The sequence below is a fragment of the Olea europaea genome, unplaced genomic scaffold, assembly GCF_002742605.1.
Source record: "Olea europaea var. sylvestris unplaced genomic scaffold, O_europaea_v1 scaffold399, whole genome shotgun sequence".
NCBI lineage: Eukaryota > Viridiplantae > Streptophyta > Magnoliopsida > Lamiales > Oleaceae > Olea > Olea europaea.
This window is the reverse complement of record NW_019259490.1, coordinates 386,915-388,669: the sequence shown is the minus strand read 5'-3', so window position 1 is coordinate 388,669 and position 1,755 is coordinate 386,915. Positions and strand designations below refer to the sequence as shown.

General features: G+C 39.4%; 1 protein-coding gene across 3 annotated transcripts in view; it reads right to left on the bottom strand.

The window, feature by feature from the left end:
- Positions 1–114: 114 nt before the first annotated feature.
- The window catches only part of LOC111387355 (probable methyltransferase PMT20), a 3,172-nt gene continuing 1,531 nt past the window's right edge, over positions 115–1,755 (bottom strand). Inside the window, exons 1-5 of one of the 3 annotated variants that reach the window (XM_023011909.1) lie at positions 1,709–1,755; positions 1,255–1,548; positions 1,025–1,173; positions 705–900; positions 115–557 (exon numbers count right to left, since the gene is read on the bottom strand). In XM_023011909.1, the coding sequence (XP_022867677.1) occupies positions 285–557; positions 705–900; positions 1,025–1,173; positions 1,255–1,524 (888 nt within the window). In that variant the 5' untranslated portion in view covers positions 1,525–1,548; positions 1,709–1,755 and the 3' untranslated portion in view covers positions 115–284. The remainder of the gene's footprint in view (positions 558–704; positions 901–1,024; positions 1,174–1,254; positions 1,549–1,708) is intronic. The other 2 variants (XM_023011910.1, XM_023011908.1) reach the window with 2 other exon arrangements.

Genomic DNA, 1,755 nt, shown 5'->3' with positions numbered 1-1,755 from the left:
GGGGGGGGGGGGGGGGGGGGGGGGGGGGGGGGGTGAAGATGGATTTCAACCTGCATATGAATGGTTGAGTTGAAGACTAAATTCAAATAAGTGAATGTCTCGCACCTTTACCGGTTTAAGCTTTTAGATGAGTTGTTCAACAACTTACACATGTCCAGGATGACACAAATTTTGTGCAAATATGGACAAGCTACTGCTTTCAGATTCGTAGATAAATTTGGGAGATGTTAAGGATGAGAAGATGATTCGCATAGTTGAACAGGGTTTTGATTTGACCCATGTAACTACTTAATTATAGAGAAAAGTAAGTACGTGTTTCGATCTAAAATAATACGTGGGTGATTACCATATTCGGTCCATGGAATTAGGCATCTTGAGCAATGTGCCATGTCAAATGAGTTTGAAGGGAAAGGAAGTCGCTGGGTTGAGATGATGCCCAGAATTGCAGGAATTCCACGTTCCAGAGCAAATTGAACTTGAGCTTCGTGATTATCTCTAGGTGCAAGAGAGATTGTAAGAATCCCACGGTCTAGTAAATCACCTCCCCAACTCGCGACCTAAACAAGTAAATGTCATAAATTTCAAATAAAAAAATTAATATCCATCCAATCCACAAAGACGATAACCTAAGCAAGAAAAAATCTTATGAAAAAATGTAAACATAGAGTAGGCCCACGGATAAAAATTATATGATGTATACTCACTCCACATCCAGTATCAATGGCAGTGCGGATAGTTCCATCCTTCATGCCGGGTATCAGAGCTTGCATCGAATCAACATATTCACTGACACCATTAGGAAACATTGTGCCGCCACCTGGGAAGAGGAACTTCTCCCCTTCTTTCTTCAGCCAATGTTGGTTTGATTTTTGCTTGTTAATCCAATCATACGGAACATTTCTGAGCCAGATCCAAATATTGAATTGTATGAAATTTATGAAAGATCACACTTTCGGACATAAAAAATTACAAAAACGTGCTTTAAATCAGAATTTCTTTGCAAGGCCAGTAAAATGGTTATTACCTGTACCAACTTTCATCTCTGCTCTTAGGCCATCTGATCGGCAACTTATACCCATCAGGCGGGGGAACTAAGCATTCCTTCTTTTCGAACACCGGAGGGCAATGCCGCTCCATAAAAGTAAGCCTATGAAGACTGTATTTCTTCCACCTCTGTGACAATCACCCATTTAAAATCTTATTACAGCATAATAAAAAGATCGCAACCCAAACAAGTAAACCAATAGAAAATACCCTTGGATCCGTGCAAGGAGTGTAGTCCTGATAATCTATGCCACATTCAGGAAAGGTTACAGCCTTGATTTTTAGTGGACCTGCAGCTGTTTGCTTGGCAGTTTCGACTGCTTTGGTGATGTCCTTGGCAACATATCTGTCCTTTTCAGAGCAAAATATTCCACCAAGATAGAATGAAAACCCACATAGCACAACAAACATTATTGCCATGGGGACTGTCCTTGAACCTTTATCGGGGTAAGATGTTGGTTTTCCATCTTTGTTCTTCATGATCTCAGAATTTATCCACTATATCTGCACAAACAAAAACATAAGAATCAAAAAATAGGTAAAAGTTAACTTCATCCATTGCCAATACTTAATAATTATGCTCAAATCACAAGAGCAATCACTTCAAAGAGAATTTTATAATCCATGCGCAACATGAAAAAGGAAATAAGACAATCATACAAACCAATTAAGAAGTGGCGTAAAGCTTCAGACACAATTCTTCGTCCAATC